At 41.0% G+C, this 18205-nt stretch overlaps 1 protein-coding gene across 1 annotated transcript in view; it reads right to left on the reverse strand.

Moving 5' to 3' along the window:
- The window catches only part of FRMPD4 (FERM and PDZ domain containing 4), a 310232-nt gene that overhangs the window by 101682 nt on the left and 190345 nt on the right, over positions 1-18205 (reverse strand). Inside the window, exon 2 of the mRNA XM_086768048.1 lies at positions 14961-15077. Coding sequence (XP_086624174.1) covers positions 14961-15077 — 117 coding nt within the window. The remainder of the gene's footprint in view (positions 1-14960; positions 15078-18205) is intronic.

Genomic DNA, 18205 nt, shown 5'->3' on the forward strand with positions numbered 1-18205 from the left:
GCACAAATGGAGGAGATACATATGTGTTTTGTATATAGATATATTTCTCTCTCTGTCATACACACAACTCTGCCATCACACTGAATCTTGAAACTGGTACTTTCCTAACGAATGAAACATTCCTGGCTTTCTCTGCCTCTCTCTCCTCTCCCTCTTGAGTTTCTTCCCTGAGAACCCCCCTTAGTCTCATATACATCTACATTTAGTTCTCTAGTAAAACCAACAATTGTCAGATTTACTGAAAGCAGTAGTCTGTCTATAACGCAGCCATTAGACCACTTGAACCTGCTGCCTTGCACAGATACACCAACGTAATTTTAAAGTAGCAAAGTCAGATGCCAGTAGAAGCTTAGCTGTTGCAGCAGAGAGATCAGCCCGAGTTGTAAAACCAGCTTGAGAAGCCAAATAAATTCTCAGATAGTCCACGCTGAGCTTTATGATAGTCTGAGAATGGCAGGCAGTCCGAGTAACTTAAAAGCTCAGTAGGGAATGCCTTTTGGTTTCTCTTCTATGTAGCAAAAGCATTTGTGCTATGTTCTATGTAAATCTAGCCAAAGCCTCTACAGAAAATCACTTTTCTATCACTAATGTTTACACAAAAACATCATTATAAATTTCAAATATGGCACAACCTTTAGCATGGTAACATATGGATTGCTCAGCTTTTTAATTTGTCAATGAAAGGTAGTTAAGAAAAAAATTTCCACATAATTCTTAAGTTTTGACACAGTGTCCTGGTTCTGGCCAGGATAGAGTTAATATTTACCTGAGCTGGGTGGAGAACTGAAGCTGGTAGCCCCTATGGCTGGGATAGTTAACTAATTAGCTAACAGCTGGGGTTAATTTACCCAAATTAGCCAAAGGGCTATTCCATCCCATCTGACATCATGCTCAGTATATAAGTGAGGAGGGTGCTGAAGGGAGGCTCTCCTAGTTGGAAGAGACTGGATGTAGAGATCTGTTGTGAGCTATTATACTGTATTTGTGTTCCATCACTCTATTGTTTTCTTCTGTCATTACTGTTAAATTTACTTTTTGTTCAATCTCAACCCGCGTGTTTGGTTTTTTTTTTCCCTGGTTTTCTTTTGTTTGTCAAATCTCCTCCTATTCTCTCGGAGAGTGGGGGGAGTGAGAGAGAGACTGCGTAGTCTGGTCCCCGTTGGAGCTGAACTACGACAGTTATTTTGGACCTCTTGCCCAGAGCATGAGACTCTTAATCTCAGGGTCGTGGGTTCGAGCCCCACTTTGGGCGCCAAAATAACTGTCGTAGTTCAGCTCCAACGGGGACCAGACTACGCAGTCTCTCTCTCACTCCCCCCACTCTCCGAGAGAATAGGAGGAGATTTGACAAACAAAAGAAAACCAGGGAAAAAAAAAACCAAACACGCGGGTTGAGATTGAACAAAAAGTAAATTTAACAGTAATGACAGAAGAAAACAATAGAGTGATGGAACACAAATACAGTATAATAGCTCACAACAGATCTCTACATCCAGTCTCTTCCAACTAGGAGAGCCTCCCTTCAGCACCCTCCTCACTTATATACTGAGCATGATGTCAGATGGGATGGAATAGCCCTTTGGCTAATTTGGGTAAATTAACCCCAGCTGTTAGCTAATTAGTTAACTATCCCAGCCATAGGGGCTACCAGCTTCAGTTCTCCACCCAGCTCAGGTAAATATTAACTCTATCCTGGCCAGAACCAGGACACACAGATATGGGGAGGAGAGGGCAACAGAAAATCCCTCCTTGAAAAATTCACTTAATCTTACCATAGCTCAGCATTGCAATAAAAAAAGAGAATAAAGTCAATGTCTTTCTAGCATAGTCTAAAATATAGCCACCAAGCACACAAGGATCCCAATTTTATATGGCAGACTTCATGTGTTCCCGTAACATGAAAAGAAATAAACAACAACAACAAAAAACCCACAAAACAATGAACAAATTCACGATTTTTGAGAAAACTTGTCCAGAGGTTCAGCTGGTCAATTCTTTAAATTTGAGCACAAAATCAAATAACAGTAACAGTAAGGTAAGCATCACCCAGCTAACTTGTTTTAGGCTGCCAGATCCTGAGCACGTAGAGTTGTGACATCCTTTCTTTCTAAGGATTTCAGGAAAAAGCCAGTTGACTCTGAGCGTATCTTGCCAAGAAGCAGCTTATGGAACAGGAACAAGCCAACCCAATCAAGCTTCCCATTCTGAGCAGCTCTACAGAAAGCCTTGTCTTGTCACTCTTCCTAACGGCGTCCAGGCTTTCGGTGCAGGGCTCAATTGCCTATGCAAGTCGCAGAGGCAAGGCTGAAAAAGCAGCTGTGCAGCTATTACACATTATGTTCAGGTGACAGGGTTCCTCCTTCAGGAACTGTATTCCTAAAGGCTCACGCCACAAAAGCATCTGGTCGTATGATCTGCCCATTAGTTTGTACTTGCTTTAATTAATTCTAGTAGGGAAAGTAACAAGACTGCTTCTAAACGGAGTCTGAGCAGCATACTGATGTTTGCATTCCTCTGGCTGGGCGTTGTTCGATGCCTTTTGGAAACTTTTGGTCAGTCACGGTGTGACACTCTGGGGAACCAAGTCCTTTTCAAGACCTAGCCACAATCTTTGCCCATGTCTGAAGGTGTGAAAACATCTAATTTTTTATATCTATGTTTTAACTGAAAAGATTCCCAGCTGGCAAGTTAAGACTTTTCAGTGTGCAAAACCAATGCTGAGTGAATCTTTTTTATGGTTTCCTTTTCAACGGTAGACCACTAGCTCATCATTCCCTAGTACCCTGTTAAAATGGTGGAAAAGGCATTTTAATAGGATGCTGGCAAGAGTAGTCACGCAACAGAATCCCTAAATGTCATCACCATGAGCTGCCAAAATCAGTCCTTTGTGGCCCATAACAAAATGTCTTTTATCAGTGTGGCTTTTTGCCCAATCTCTGCTGTCCAGCTCAAGGCAACTAACTGGATTAAACAAAAACAATAAAAACAGCAGAAAAAATAAAACACTGTGCAAAAGGGATTATAAGCAGGAAGAGAAGCAAAAAGTATCTCTTTAGACTCCAGATAAAACCATGCTGTTCCCACCTGATCAAGCCCAGGGGCAGCACCATCTAATACAGCACTGCTAAGAAACTGTCCCCTGTATCTCATAAGCCATTGCTGAAGAAACTTCTCCCGTATACGCCTGACTTTCTGGCTTTACCTTACGTTTCATCAATATTTTACTGCTTCTTCCTTCACATTTGCTGGACACTTATGCTAGGAGCTAATTTTTAACAGGGCTTCTGCATTCTACTGTGAAGAAAGATTGCCATCCTAAACTGATACTTTCCACACTCATACCTACAAAACGTGCTCAGCATTAATCTCCTTCAGGAACTTGCTGGGTGCAATGAATTTAGATATAACTGCCATATTTATCATGAATCTTCAAAAAAGGCTTTACATCCCATAAATGTAAAAAACCAAATTGCATCTCAATATGTAAGGAAAGACATTTTAACTTAAAGCTGACAAAACTGGATGTCAGACAACTAGTACACCGCCTTTTCATAAGAGCAGCACTAAAAAACCTGTCTGTTTCCACACAGAGACCTAAGCTTATTCCTCAGATTAATAGGGAGTCAAAGACTGCATAGACTCCCATAATCAACACCCAATACCAAAACGCACTCTGACAGGTTTGGTAAGTTTTGATTTCCACAGAAAAGGTGCAGTTGCAGGCCCATCTACCACCAGGTCTCTTAAGACATCTTCCAAGTAGCAGACGTGCTCTCTAAGGGTGGAAAGCCCATCCTACCATGAAGAATGACAACAGCATGATCCCAAGACCAACTTCAGTCCGGTAAGCACTGATGGGAAGCATTCAACTTAATCTCAGCAACATCTTTTGAGCTCAAAAGACTGACTACCTATTCAGAAAGCACAGGCACTACAAAGCCTACATCTGCCTAACACAGGGTGAACAGTTGCAGATCATTCGCACACTGAAGGCAACTCACTTCCATTTCTCACAAGTTGACAGAAAAGAGTGACAGAAGACATCCTTATGAATATGATCTCATGGAAAAATGAGCACAGCCCCAAACCATTGGCACGTATTTCTTGGACAGTAGTTGTAGTCCATGACTACAACATTCCCCCGATCACACTGAACACTTGCTAATAGACCAAAGGTAGAGATTAAGGCTCCCAATTTAGACCAAGTATTTCAGCCTTATGCAGCAGTAAGAGACGCTACCACTGTGATGAGAGTAGCTCTCCTACAACTGAATCAAAAGCCAATCTGAAAAACAGAAAAACAAACCAACCCTAAACCACACCACTAAAAGCTGAAAACTCTGTATGCCAGCAGATTTGCATGTCCAGTCTTTTTCATAAATATACACAAAAAAGCTAGGAAGAGAGACAGAGAGAAGCAGAAATGTATTAAGATTGATTAATACATCACCCTCATCAGCCTTCACTGAATATCAGTGCGCCTCTCTGCACTATAACTTCATATGCATATTATACATTAGAAATGTTACTTCATAGCAGAGCTGCAACTAACTATCTTTCCTCATTACAAAAAAGGCAACACAGAGTTCACTTCAAAATTAAAAGCAAAATGGCATTATTATTCTCTTCAATTTCTTAAAATTATGGCAATGTTTTTCCATGCTATTTGTGTCCCAAATAATATGCTTCTCCGGGTTTTAATTATGAAACGCTAAATAAATCCCATGAGCAAACACTTATTCATATCTGTCTGCTGAGTTCCTATTTGTAATTCCAGCTAATTACTTCCCCTGTCAGGAAAATAGTCTCTGAAGTTCCAAGATGCCACAAAAGTACTTCAATTTCTTTCATTTTACGTCTCCCAGTGATCGATACAGAAAATGTAAATTTGTTTGGCTACTGCTGGAAGAGTAAGAAACTTGAAATAATCTCTGCACTGTCAGCAGGTCTTTACCTTGCGTGCTTAATCCCTGTTACCATGGTGATATTTAATTGCACAGCCGCACAGTTTGATTGGTTTATTTTAAATTGAAGTTTTTCTGTGGAACGGTACAGGATCCTAGGGAACATTAGATAAATGGGTTTCAAAATGTTGCAGTGAGTCATACTGTTGTCAGTGACTAGATTAATTTGAGTTCAGTTAAACTATTTCTTCACCTTAATCTTATACATGTATGACAACATATATAATATGAGGATTTTTAGCATTATATTTGAGAGCTGAGCATTTTGAGTATAATTAAGCAGTATCTTATTGTAAGAAGGGCAATTAAAACCTAAATGAGAATTAAAATTCAGCAAGCTTTTCTTGGTAGCATCATCTTGTCTTTCTAAAACAAATTACCTTGCTGTGCTACAACAAAAATCCAGATAAGAACCTTTTACAGTAGGCTTATACTTGATCTTCTTTATAGAAAACTGTAAATATATTGATACGATGCAAATGAAGCCAAAAGGATAAATAAAGCTTCTTCAGTGCTCGCTTTCACATACTGGAGCCATGCTGTTCCTTAGGGTATGAATGACTGCTGGAAAGCCACCATCAATATGCTATTTCCTGGCATGGCATAACATATTAGATAACTTGTTTTAAATTCGGTACATACGCTATGACAAACTGGTATACTTCAACTGTGCTATTTAAACAGCAGCAATATACTGTGGTAATTCTCAGCCCTTTTCCCTGCTCTATAGTCCATCTCCAGCACATTTTTTTCTTAATGCCGTACCTGAAGCTCTGGGAGAACTTTTCACCCAGCCGTTGCTGTGAAATGTCCCAGTTCCAAAACCGAGTATCAGGCAGCTTTGTCTTACTTATTTTTTCAGCCTTGTGACCACTAAGGTCCCAATGTGCAGCCTGTGGGATCACTGTACCTTTTTGGTGTTTCAGGGACTTTTTTCCTCTTTATTTTTAAGGACTATCAACTAGCCTGATTCTATTTCATATGCAGAGTCTCTGTGTTTGCATCATTGGGGATACCAGCACATGACCCAAGAGAAGACTTATAGCTTCTTACAAACCACTACCACTCTCCCAACTACCTGCATGGCTTTGCAGAACCAGGACTTGAATGCTTTTAATCCCAATTCTGTAGGGATCGCACTCTGTTTTACAAAAGAGATGTTTGAAAAAGCAGACTCCAACTGGGGCTATCACTCTCTCACAAAATGTTTACAATAATTAATTTGTTTTACACTACCAGGGAGGGTAGCTTGGTGTACCAGAGCAACCCTTCTACAGATGCATTTATATGCTGTAATGCACAGATGAGATGCTGTTATGCCATACAAAACATCTACCCAAGAAGCATGTAAATTCCAAGAGCAATGAAGACTTCATCTTCTCACCTCTGTACCCTATAACCCTGGGTTAGGATACCTTGATTATTTTTTATCTATACAGGTCCTGCTCCAGAAGTTGTATTCTGCTTCCTAACCCACCTTCAAACACATAAGAATAACAGTTTTCAGGATGCAATACCTCTCTGAATTTCATGACACCCCTATCCAGTTTGTGTTTGGAGAAAACCCTGGGGACTAGATCAGAAACACTGCCCTTGCTGTAGCAGAGGCCCAAAGTACATGATTCTCCATACTCCACTTAGGGGCAATTACACCCAGGCAACCCAAGGCTAACAACTGACCAAAAGCTGCTTCTCTTCTGAGTAGCCTCACTCACATTCATACCTTCTTGTAAAACTCCTCTCACCTTTCTAGCATGAGGAAGCCTCTTGGTTCAGCAGGTGATGGTTGCAGGGCAAGCTGGTAGGTATGGAAGGAGCCACGCTGCTGTGGCTAGCTTCTGAGTTACTGCACACCAACCGGGTTAGGTACTGTTGCCTTGCAATGCAATGAACTCTCCATTTTTCCATGCTCTAGTTAAAATAAAATAACCACACAAACTAGCACCTCCTTGCTATTACTCCCTTCACCAGAACAATGATTTATCCCAGTCGATATTAGCATCATTTTGTCTGTCCTATTTATGCCTGCCAGATTTATGGCTACAGCAACAGTTCTCTGTGAATGAAGAACGACTGTTAAATCATCCTCTCTTTTCAGGAGGTTGAGCTGATTTAGCAATACTTTCTTTTTCACCATATTCCTGAGTGGTCTCTAGGCAGACCACTGACACAAACAAGTTGCTATACAATTTTCCTCCTTCTCCTTTCTAATTATTCAGGTTTGCTTTAAACAGTCACTTGTGTTTGTGTGTCCCTGCTGCTGCTCTTCTCCTCTAGCCCCACTCCTCCTTCACCATACGATCCTGTCCTTTAGCAGGTCAAACCCTTAGCAACAGAAAGCAAACTCGTAAGCAGTCTGAAAGGAGCACAGTAGCACTCTTTCTCTAATCTGACTATTCATATCAACAGTCTGTATTAGTGACAAAAGAATTTTTAAAATAATAGAAAAAACAATAATCACCATACCAATCAGACCTCTTGTCCGCCTGGTCCAGTATCCTGTCTCTGACAGCACTCAGTACCCACTTCAGAGGAAGGTGCAAGAAACCTTGTAATTATAGAATAACCTGATTAATACAGGAAGTTTCGTCCTAGCCCTAGGCAGTCAGCAGCTGACTCACTCACTTGTCTGAAACGTAAGACTTTATATCTGCTCTATTTTTTTTTCTTTTTAATCCTATGTAATTTAACAGTGGAAGACTCATTACAAATGTACATTGCAAACGTACATTTGAATCCTATGAAGCATTTTAGGCTTTACAGTAACCTGTAGCTGAGAATTATATTTGCTAATTATATAGGTTGTACTATTTTTATCACTGTTAAACTGCCTGCCACTCAATCTCATTGGATGTCCCTTTTAGAGATGTGGGAGTAAGTGGGCCAGGGAGTGTGATTCCACTGTCTGTTCCCTTGGCATCTCACCTGGGAATGGAGATGCCCAAAGAGACACACTGCAGTCAGCCCTTGGCTTGAGGCATTATCTTCGCGTACAGACTGCCTTCATTCACATCCCTAACCTGAATCAGGAGGAGACAGAAATGAACCCTCTTTTCGACACCTGCATAAGTGCAAGTGCTCTCGTGCCAGCTGAGGGTGGATGGAGCAGCAGCGGCGATGTTGCTCATATTTTCATGAATGCCATACAAATCCTCCAATGAATGTAGTCAACATTGTTTCTGTACTTAGAGATGAAGGAATGTAATGCCTTCAGTAAAGTGCTATACAACATCGTACCTACAGGGCAGAAGGTGGCTCCTGTGGCTTCGAACTTTCATTACAGCCTTATGTACTGAGGTAGTCCTAAGGTACAAATAACAGTAGCCTTTTCAAAATTCGGGAACATGAACAACACTGTAACAACAATCAAGGCTTTCATTATATTTTATATCCTTTGGTTGTTCTCAGAACCTTCCAACAGAGTAAACCCCAGAGAAATATTCTGAGAAAGGACTAAACTACCAATAGGCATGTACAACCCATAGAATATATGGAGAAGAAGGTTTGGGGTAGAGCTAGACATACCAAGAGAATTTTTTCAGAAAAAAAAAAACCCAAAACTAAACAACTAAACGGTCTGATCCTCTTCTGTGCTTATTTATTTTGAAGTAAATTGATTAGCAGGCTGTGAGCCTCAGTTTGGCATCTGGTATAAATTAGTGGTCCTTAATAAGCAGGATGCTTGATTGATAGGCCATTAATATCACCAATGACTGTGTTCTGTTATTCCACTCCGCTGGCCATCTATAACTGGGTGTATAAGGAGAACCACGCAGGCCAGACAGGATGCACACAACATGAATACAGGAACTCACTCCACTGTTCAGAAAATATGAATGAGTTTCCTCTTCTAAGTACAGCAAGCACTGAAAGAATAAGATGAAGACTACTAAGAAAATTTAGGTAACTATTTGAGCATAGAATAATACGGCATTGCTGTTTTGTAAAGAATTGTCTTGTGTATGCTTTGAGAATTCAGGATGTTGTGAGCAGCACAAGGTACTGAAGAACACAAACACGTTACCTCTGTTTTATGTACGGGGCAAGAGCTGACGTTCAAGAATTTCGTATTTCAGGAATAGCATAGCTACTAAGTGAAGCAAGGACCACCAAAACGTAATGATTTCACAAGCCAAAAATCAGAAAGCTGATATTATATGCAGGATAACATACCTAAGAGGCAAAAAAGAATTAAGTTTGCCAGGTACACCTGGAAGAAGTCTGCAAGAATTTAGTGTTACTAAATACAAAAACACCAGTGAAAAACAACAGCAGGCATTCAAGATATCAGAATACGTTGTGACACGTTTCAACTGGTGTGGCAACCATGTCATACTAACATAAAAAGATTCGGAAACACTTATGACGAGTAGGTCTCTTCCAGCTCTGCCAAAAGCAAGAGTTAAATACAATCAATAGTGTCTCTTGCAAACAAGGATATGGCAACAAGCTGACCTAACAGACCTCTCTGGAAAATTATCTTAAGAGTGTAAAAACTAATCAGACCTTACTGGGATCACTGTTGCTTTGAGTCCACATGGGAAGGACTACGCTTTCTTTCAGTTAATCTGATTTCACATTCTCTGGTCTTTATTTGAATGACAGAAACCAGATCCACAAAAATACAGAAGTATCTCATACTTTAGAAATTAAATAGGAATAGGAATCAAAAGGGTATGACTTCTCACAGCAGCAAATGCTACTTCGACTTGCACCTTGGAGTGCAGTTGTAGGGCAGCTTAAGCCAACACAAGTCTATTGCAACCCTGTTCCCACATCAGTCAGATATTTCAGTGTGTCAGCAATGATGCTCATCACCTGGCATCAGCCATCTTCTAAGTAGGAGACTGGACCAGCTGACCTTTAGAGATTTATTCCATACTAAACTATCCCGCAACTTTATCAGTCCATGCAAAGGTCTGGCTCAGGGAGCCAAACTGACAGAAAATTCACTGCTTTCTCTGTAGGATTGATTTTTTTAACTAGCTCTTGCCAGTTTATTTATCAGTTCCCCTCCAGGTCTGACTAGAAGCAAGACTGACACAAGGGAAAGGGTGAAAATGTACAGGTCAAAAAATCAGTATGATCTTAGAAGTGGCAACTTGGGAACCAAAATTGCGATGAGGCTAAACCCTTTGTGGACAAAATCAGCCAAAACTTTCCTGCTTTGCATGCTCTCTCCCTGAAACCCTATATTCACACCAAATACATTTTTAATAAGCGTTTTGTTTGTATTCAAATTAGCGTTACAGAAATTTCTCATAATTATACACTACACCGCATATACAATAAATGCAAATAAAACAAGCCTTTAAAATGGTTAAAAATACACTGCAAACTATTTCATATTAAAGGCCCAGCTTAATATAGCTTGTGCAGCTTGTACACACTGGAAGAATACTAGATGACTGCCATCCTTCCATACCGAAATATATTACTTGTCTCATAAGGCTATTTCAAGTAAAAGTTGCAAGTTAAAATGGAATGGGTGAAGTTCTGAAACTTTAATTTACCATGGCCTAAACTTAAGAAAAAGTATTTTAGAGGTTTGCAAAATGACCCTGGTTGTGCCATCTGTACAGAAAAGATAATGAATTGATAGTGACATCTCAAAATGTTTTGATAAAGGGCTCTTCTCACACTTTTACAAAAGTGCTGCCTGGCAATGGAAGCTGCCCCTGACTAGTTCAGGCCATAGAGGCTTTCAGAGATTTGAAGGAAACCAAATTTACTTTAGCAGAAAGAATAAATATCTCTGCCCATTCACATCTTAAAATATTTGCACCAACACTATATAATTACTTTTCTTTTCACTGGAAGATTCTTCTGGATTCCCTGTTCCCCTCACAATTTCAAAATTACAATATCCCTGCTTGCAGTTGAACAGATATGTGCATATGGCACCACGTAAATTATTTAGCTGAAAAGCAGTTAATGTTGCTGTGAATTATGTTATTTGCTTGTACAGAACTCATGTGCATATTTCGTTTTGATAATACCTGGTTTATACATCTTTAATCAAAACCAAAGAATTGGTTTTTCTCCTTCAGTGTGATGCAATTTGTTAATCTGTATGGCTGTAAAAAGCCTTGGAGACAATATGAAATGCTATCTTGCTGATCTCTCTCCTCCTTTTATTGACATAACTGTCAAAAACCATCTCACTATTTCATTCCTAAAATCCAGGGGTGAAAAATGAAGGAAAGGAAATTAAATTATATTTGCATTTATGTAGTTTCATGTAGTATTTGCAAAAGTAGATGTTTTGAAAGCCAGAGAGGGCTTCTCCTTGGCCAAATAACACGCACTGTTAAGGACAGCTCCTACAGAGGCATCACTGGATTACACGTATTACAGCCAATGCTGTTGCTTTAAAACAGTTGATACAAAAATACGTACTCTAACTCAAACAACATGTACATACACCGCATCATTCAACTTGCACCTAGACTGCTTAGAATCATAGAATCATAGAATGGTTAGGGTTGGAAGGGACCTTCAAAGGTCATCTAGTCCAACCCCCCTGCAAGGAGCAGGGACATCCCTGACTAGATCAGGTTGCTCAGAGCCTCATCCAGCCTGGCCTTGAACGTTTCCAGGGATGGGGCCTCCACCACCTTTCTGGGCAACCTGTTCCAGTGTTCTATAACCCGCATCGTAAAAAATTTTTTCCTAATTTCCAATCTAAATCTACCCCCCTCTATTTTAAAACCATTACCTCTCGTCCTATCGCAACAGGCCCTACTAAACACAGCCTCTCCCCATCTTTCTTGTAGGCCCCCTTGAGGTACTGGAAGACCGCTATCAGGTCTCCCCAGAGCCTCCTCTTCTCCAGGCTGAACAGCCCCAACTCTCTCAGCTTGTCCTCATAAGAGAGGTGCTCCAGCCCTTTTATCATCTTCGTGGCCCTCCTCTGGACCTTCTCCAACTGGTCCATGTCCTTCTTGTGTTGGGGGCTCCAGAACTGGACACAGTACTCCAGCTGGAGCCTCACCACAGCAGAGTAGAGGGGGAGAATCACCTCCCTCGACCTGCTGGCCACGCTTCTCTTGATGCAGCCCAGCATGCGGTTGGCCTTCTGGACCGCAAGGGCGCATTGCCTGCTCATGTTAAGCTTCTCATCCACCAGCACTCCCAAGTCCTTCTCCTCAGGGCTGCTCTCAATCCATTCCCCGCCCAGCCTGTATTTGTGCCTGGGATTGCCATGACCCAGGTGCAGGACCTTGCACTTGGCCTGGTTGAACTTCATGAGGTTGGCACGGGCCCACCTCTCCAGCCTGTCAAGGTCCCTCTGGATGGCACCCCTCCCTTCCAGCGTGTCGACGGCACCACACAACTTGGTGTCGTCAGCGAACTTGCTGAGGGTGCACTCTATCCCACTGTCCATGTCGCCGACAAAGATGTTGCACAGGGCTGGGCCCAGCACGGACCCCTGAGGGACGCCACTCGTGACCAGTCTCCACCTGGACATTGAGCCGTTGACCAGCACTCTCTGAGTGCGGCCATCCAGCCAACTCCTTATCCACCGAGTGGTCCGTCCATCAAACCCATGTCTCTCTAGTTTAGAGAGAAGGATGTCGTGCGGGACAGTGTCAAAAGCTTTGCACAAGTCCAGGTAGATGATGTCAGTTGCTTGTCCCTTGTCCACCGATGCCGTCACCCCGTCATAGAAGGCCACCAAATTGGTCAGGCACGATGTGCCCTTGGTGAAGCCATGTTGGCTGTCACCAACCACCTCCTTGCTCTCCATGTGCCTTAGCATGGTTTCCAGGAGAATCTGCTCCATGACCTTGCCAGGCACAGAGGTGAGGCTGACCGGCCTGTAGTTACCTGGGTCCTCCTTATTCCCCTTTTTAAAAATTGGGGTTAAGTTCCCTCTCTTCCAGTCATCTGGGACCTCACCAGACCTCCACGACTTCTCAAATACAATAGCCAGTGGCTTGGCAACTTCATCCGCCAGTTCCCTCAGGACCTGCTTAGAGGTATCAGTGGTAAGAAAGTCCGGCACAAAATATCAAAGGCTTCTGCAGATCAGCTTCCTCAGAGATCTTGTTCTCTCCACTCATTAAAGCAGCTTATTTTTTCCCCCACATAGTCTGCTATCCATACGCAGAGGAAAATGGAAAAAAGACCAGAGCTCCAAAGAGAATGGAGAGCAAGCATCTTACAAAAGCATGAGGAAAAAAAACAAAACAAACAAACAACCACCACAACAACAAAAATAACAAGTCTAGCACTACTTAAAGCACAATTTGGCACTGCCTGTTACAGATTTTTATTCCTAAATGCACTTTTCTGCATTTCAGTGAGGGATATGGCACTTTAAGGTACTAAAAGGCAATCAACAAAAATAAACAAAATAATCATTAGCTACTGAGAGTTAGAAAACATTCCCAAATTGCAAAATTAATGAGTACTAATGCACTGCATTTCGTAAGCCGCAGCTGTTTATAGCTACACAAGTGCAGCATCCCATTATGTGACCAGTGAGAAAAGAGGAATCAAATGTGGATGTGGTGCCTGTCCTCAAAAGCAGGATATTAATTTCTTAAATGAATCTCAGTCACGCAGAGGAGAATATACTGACGGTCTATAAAAAAAACCCCAAGGTGTGCAGATGCCCTCACTAACTAGAGTAACAGGAGCAGCAGAGACACATCTGCACAGTACTGTAGAGGCTCACCTATGCTTCTTGACAAGCCTAATTATTTCAGGCAGAAAACCTATGCTAACACAGTTATATGGTGCCTGGCATTCAGCTTCACATTGTCCAGCGCTGCACCCAGTGTCTTACAGACACACAAAGCATGACAAATACTTGTTCAAGGAACAAAAATGACATTTCAAAGTCAGCTTTTGAGCCCTCAGTAACCCAGACAGCTTGCTCCAATTTGGACAGGTCTGAGATCGCTCTAAATCTTGACAGCCTGCAGGACACCACGCTGTGACAAATCTTGCTTTGGCTCCAAAAGTAAATGTCTCTTAGGAAGCCAAGGCATGCACCCTGGGCAAAGCGCGGAGGACGAGAAAGCAGAGTAATGGAGATCCTCGTTCTTACACTGTACAAGTCTGGTGTTGCAGATGAAAGGTCTTGGTGAATTGAGGGCTTTCAATGGTCAATTCAAAATAAGTCTGATCATTCTACTCTGTTAAAAGAAAGAATCGTAATTCTCATACAGGATTTTTTTAAGCACCTGCAAGTTTCTAAACAGACTGATAAACATAAAAATGAAACTATAATTAAAAAATCTCAACTCTTCACACGAGCAGAATCAAAATTCTAGCCTTTAAAAATGGGAGGTAGACTAAAGCAACTCATGCTGCAAAATCAGGCAATGGTTCTGCTAACTCACCACCATCGCTGCTTTTTAGGGAAGAAGTTCCAAAGCCACATAAGAGCACATTTACTAGAATAGCAAACTGTATTTTATTCAAGTCACTTAAGTGATTTTAAAGAATAATTATGCACAGTGTTCAACGGGAAAGGAAAAGTCAATTTTGTTTATGATCGCATCATCCACATTGACATTTATTTTGCAAATCTTTAAATTCAGAGCTAAAGGACTACGGGAAGTCTAAGAATCAGATTATTTACTATACAGAGTCAAAATATACACTTTCTCATTACCAGTATAATAAATATATTAGACAAACCTGAAGAGTTCAAATGGCAGAGATGGAGGAGAATTGTCAATCTCAGCTAGAACTGACCACCTTTTGCCTCATTCTTTAAAAAAATAAAAATGCCATATTTGTTAATGACATTTGTTGTAATTCCTCAACAAATTCCAGGTCCTTATATTATCAGTGTTTACTTGGGTAAATGAAATAACCAAGTACCAAAACAAGGCACAGCAGAGTACAGTCAGAACTATCTCTGTGCAATACATCAAAACCGTTAACCATTAACTGTGTAGGGTTAAAACAGGAATCAGGATTCCAAGGAGACACAGTCAAGAGCTGTGCTACAGACTGCACAGCTCCCGCTGCACTTACTTGATGAAGTAGTCTCTTCCATCTCTGTTTGCCGTCATCTCCCATCCATAAGGTGTCCCCTGGTTCAAGCTCCAGGTCCCTGAAGGGTGAGGCCAGCCTGAAGACTTGTTCCTGTGGCTGCAATTTCGGGAGGGGCAGAGGGGAAGAAAAGGGGGAGGAAGGAGGTAAAAAAAAAAAAAAAAAATTGTCTGTTGAATTTATTCTTCCAATTTAATTATTTCATATCATTCACTTGGCATCCAAATACTTTCACAGTTGTGAAAAACACAGCCAAAAACCAGTCAAAGGAAAACAGGTTAGCAGGTCTACTTACATTTGAAATATTCTCCCAGTCAGTGGAAAGATACTCTGTCATCTCTAACAGTCTTTGAGTTCAAGCGTCTGGCCACTGAATCTGTCATACCCCATCAGTCCCACATCCACAATACTAATTTTCAATAGTTTTTAGTACAAGGGACAGGGAGCATTTTCATTCATCGCTATCCCCTGTTCAAATGCCAGCTCTCAGTACAGTTTTAGCAAAAAAAACCCAAACAAACAAAAAATCCAATGAAACAAAACAGAATAAACAACCAACCACACGGCTGCAAATCACACGCATGGTGCATTACCTGGCACAAGAAGAAACACCAACACCCCTTCTCGTGGTGAGTAAACCATTTTCTGTTTCATGTGTTGGAACAAAGGAAGGCACAACGCTTCTGCATATGGATGCCAAATTGATTAAAAAATGCAAGTGTTGTTGCACTTGATCGTTATCCATTAAGCTCTTCCTCCAACTAACTTCCACAAGGCTGCGGTACCTCTGAGCACACACACTGTTGCACACCGCTGCTCGAGCACTCCCTGCGAGTGTTCCCGCTCCCAAGCAAGGGCCAAGTCACACCGTCTTAAACGAAGGAGCTGCTTACACAGCTCACCTAAGGGAGGTTCAGCGGCGCTCCCAAGGGACAGTATTTCCCCACTAGATGTGAAACATTTTGCAAGGTGCCATCTACTGACTGCATACACAAAAAAAGATACAGCTAGCAAGAATCTCCCCTAGTTTCCCACAGGAAACCCCAACTTTTGCACTGATGTTACGGATTGAGCTAGATGTTATGGCACATTCCCACTTTCTGCTGTGGGACTTAGCGGTACAGAAGGCAACAAATAGGTCTTTCAGCAAAATTAATCAAGTCGTTAATATCTATGTACAATCCAAGAAAGAGAAAGAACAAGAAGGTGCTAAAGATCATCTGAGAGTGCATCACAGACAGGCAAAGACAAATCAGCATACAACACTGAATACAATCTGAAATTTAGACATGCAAACCAAAACCACACAAAATAAAAGCATGTTTTTAATTATTAGCCTTCTCCCTCTCTGCCTTTTCCCCATCCATCAAATATATCACAACTTAGTTTTACTCGCCAGATTTATTTAAGTTCAAACCGTAGCAAGGAGCTTACTATCTCCCACCTTAGATAGAGATGTAAAAACTTATTTCCTTTAGAGAAACAGAGCACAATGTAACCTGGTGAACATTCTTCTGAAGGAACAGAATTGGTCTCCACGGACAACTCAACAATCCACTGCAAATTGCTAAACTCAACAAAGTTGTACATAGTTAATCTTTCCCAAAGCGGGAATGCATCATTAAAAACAAACTAGCTGCTTCTCCTTCCCCTTTATTTCAAGGATTAATCACTGCTGAGAAAAGATATGGTGCTTCAAAAATATAATTTACATGTAAAGTACAGCTTTACAATGGAGCACTAGATATCATCTGATTTACCAATTACCTTAAGTACTCTGTCTTCAAGGAGTAGAAAAACATTTCTGTTAGCATATTCAAACACTGGTATTTGCCATAAGACAGAGCTTAAGCCTAATATTTTAACATGCTAGAAATCTTAATAAAATTACAGTTACTTATGGCTAACAAAACACATAAATGCCAGATATGCTACACTACCCCAGATCAATACAACTAACCCATTCCTGCTACGAAGGAATGCATTAAAAAACAGGCATCTGAGGAAAGAGAGTACTTTCAGCACTCTCATATGCAGTTTCATGCAAAGTTGAGCTTAAGTATTCCTGTCTCTCCATACGTTTGACAGAGGGAGAAAGGGTGGTCCCTTCTTTTAGATGGGAGCCACCCTGCAATCTAAGAATGACAACCTAACTATGTCTATAGACTTCAAATTACACTTTAGAGTACCTGGGATGCTAAACACTGCAGTTGACCAAATAAAGTAGAAAGTAACCTATTTTATCAGGACTATAAAGGGATACTCATGCAGTTAACACTTTTCACTTTAATTGTGTTTCACAAACTCTGTGCTATAGTTTCTCCATCTGTAAAATGGGTACAGTCACATTTAAATTCCCATGTAAAGCACATCAAACTTCTATCATCAGATAATTCGTAGGAGCACAGGACAGCAATGATGACCTCTATTCCTCTCTGCACTCAAACTAAGGGCTCATCTTTGTACGGATTATAACGTTAGTGGATTTTAAGGTAATTTTAATTCTCCTGAAAGCTTTCTTTGAACCCTTAAAACATTAATGGTGTCAGAACCTGTCATATATGATGGGTAATAACCATCCTACTTAACTGTAGATATGTCTATATCTGATCTAGTCCTCCAGACTTTCTTACATGCAGTGGGAGAAAAATTAGCACTTGAGACGCCGTATACACCTACATTAGATGTGTGCAAAGTCGATGAGGTGGCTCCATGGGAAAAAACAAATACAGAATGTTTCCTATAGTTACTGTACAACTCCATAATAAACACTCATGTCATAACAACAAAACCAGATTTTTACACTCAAAGGTGATCAGCACTGGTGATTTCCAGCTGCCTGTACAGTCTGAAAAAAATGAGCAAATGAACTGCATCACTTCTTTTTATACATCTGTATCCACTTGTTGAATATTATTCTGCTTGTCTGCAAGGATTCTGTTCAATGGTCATTACAAAAAGCAAAAAATGCCAAAGATGAAATAAATGCCAGAAGGAACATCAAAGGCTCCAGAGGAAACCTGGAGCATTCCCCTGGCATTTCACCTGGGGGAAACACAAAGCCATCTTGGGAGGGTTTAAGTCAAGAGGATGCCTTGGTGATGAGGAAGATTATCAGGCTATGGGAGATCCGGGTCCAAATCCTACCTTGCTGCAGTTTATCTTGGATGCAATGGTGAACAATTTCTCCTTTCTTACTTTCTCCATGCCACTTACAATGTAGTAGA

This window comes from Chlamydotis macqueenii, chromosome 1 (assembly GCF_036417535.1).
Source record: "Chlamydotis macqueenii isolate bChlMac1 chromosome 1, bChlMac1.mat, whole genome shotgun sequence".
Taxonomy (NCBI): Eukaryota; Metazoa; Chordata; class Aves; order Otidiformes; family Otididae; genus Chlamydotis; species Chlamydotis macqueenii.